This window comes from Polypterus senegalus, unplaced genomic scaffold, assembly GCF_016835505.1.
Source record: "Polypterus senegalus isolate Bchr_013 unplaced genomic scaffold, ASM1683550v1 scaffold_7977, whole genome shotgun sequence".
NCBI lineage: Eukaryota > Metazoa > Chordata > Cladistia > Polypteriformes > Polypteridae > Polypterus > Polypterus senegalus.
The window spans coordinates 1-1313 of NW_024383248.1; the positions used below are offsets into that span (position 1 = coordinate 1).

At 45.7% G+C, this 1313-nt stretch overlaps 1 protein-coding gene across 1 annotated transcript; it reads left to right on the top strand.

The window, feature by feature from the left end:
* Nucleotides 1–97: 97 nt before the first annotated feature.
* On the top strand, nt 98–882 carry LOC120521456 (target of EGR1 protein 1-like). Its single transcript, XM_039743056.1, has one exon. The coding sequence runs from the start codon at nt 219–221 to the stop codon at nt 762–764; it is 546 nt and encodes a 181-aa protein (XP_039598990.1). The 5' UTR covers nt 98–218; the 3' UTR covers nt 765–882.
* The last annotated feature ends 431 nt before the right edge of the window (nt 883–1313 follow it).

Here is a 1313-nt window from a genome sequence, read left to right on the forward strand (position 1 = left end):
CAGGCCGGGTGACCATTGTGAGTTAACTGCTTATTGTCTTCTTTCTCAAAGTGTGTTGTTCTCCGTCACCGGACCCCTTTACCCTCATTCGACTGTTTTTGACTGTATATCCTGTTTTACTTTTTTTGGACTTTTAGGCCTATGGGTGGTGTCCCAGTGGAGTGGCTTGCAGCTTATCGCATAACACAGACTTGATTATTGAAGAAGATGAAAAGAATATGGATGTCAGGAGGAAGAAAAAGAAGAAGTGGAAACGTAAAGGCACGTGCAGCGAGTGTCCTGATGTGTTGGAAGGTGCTCCTCCATTTAAACAGGTCTGTGCTTCGGACCCTGAACCAGTGAACGAGGCCAAGCAAGCTGAGAATGGTCAGCCTGGAGAGGAGCCAATGAAGGAGCAAAATGCTAACCTGCAAGAACCTGCTAAAGAAGAACTGCCACACGAGACTGAAGGTCAGACTGTTTCAAAAAGCAGTCATGAAGGAAAGGCTAAACCGGCGGAAAAAATCCAGAGCATCACAAGCAAACAAAGCGAGAGTGGGACGCACCGAGCTGGATTTGATGCTTTTATGACGGGCTACATCTTTGCTTACATGGTCAGCGTACAGGAGGGAGCAGAGTTGGACACCAAAGTCGAGGACTGCTTGCCTGACTGCTTGAACAAACTGTATCTCAGTGGCAAGTCGGTGCCTCTGCAGATCGTCAAGAGCACTTACTCCAATTCTTCAAAAGCTCATACTCAGAAGATCAAACTGGTCTGGAGCTGACAGTCGGGCTCCTATTGTAAACTGGCCGTATTATTGAACCGTCTGTTTGCCCACTAAAATGATGGAATGTTATTCATTACATATTTTTTGCCATGGAAATAAAATGTTTAACAAGATTGATAAAGATGTTTTTCATAGCTACACCCCATCGGTGTTGACAGATGATGACCATTATGTTTTAAAATTATCTTCAGAATCCTCAAAGGCATTGATTAAGCAGATTAACGGTGAATGTTGAGGCTGTCAAAATGGCAAGCGGGATGTCAGCCATAAGCCTAGTGTGTTAACTGCTGGGTGACACCATCTACCTCAAACCATCATCCTCATCTTCTTTGTTGGGATAGTTGGCTCAGGCTCCCTCTGCGGTTGTGGGGTTGCGTATGCGCTTGCTCGAAGATGAAACAGCAGACTGGTAAATTGAATCGGACTGAAAGGCTGGGCACTGGCACTCTGCTCCTGGGTGGTGGCATTTGCATGTTCTCCATATTTTCATGTAGATTTCTACCTGAAGCCCAAAGATGTGTAGAGCGGCATGACTGCTGCTCTCTT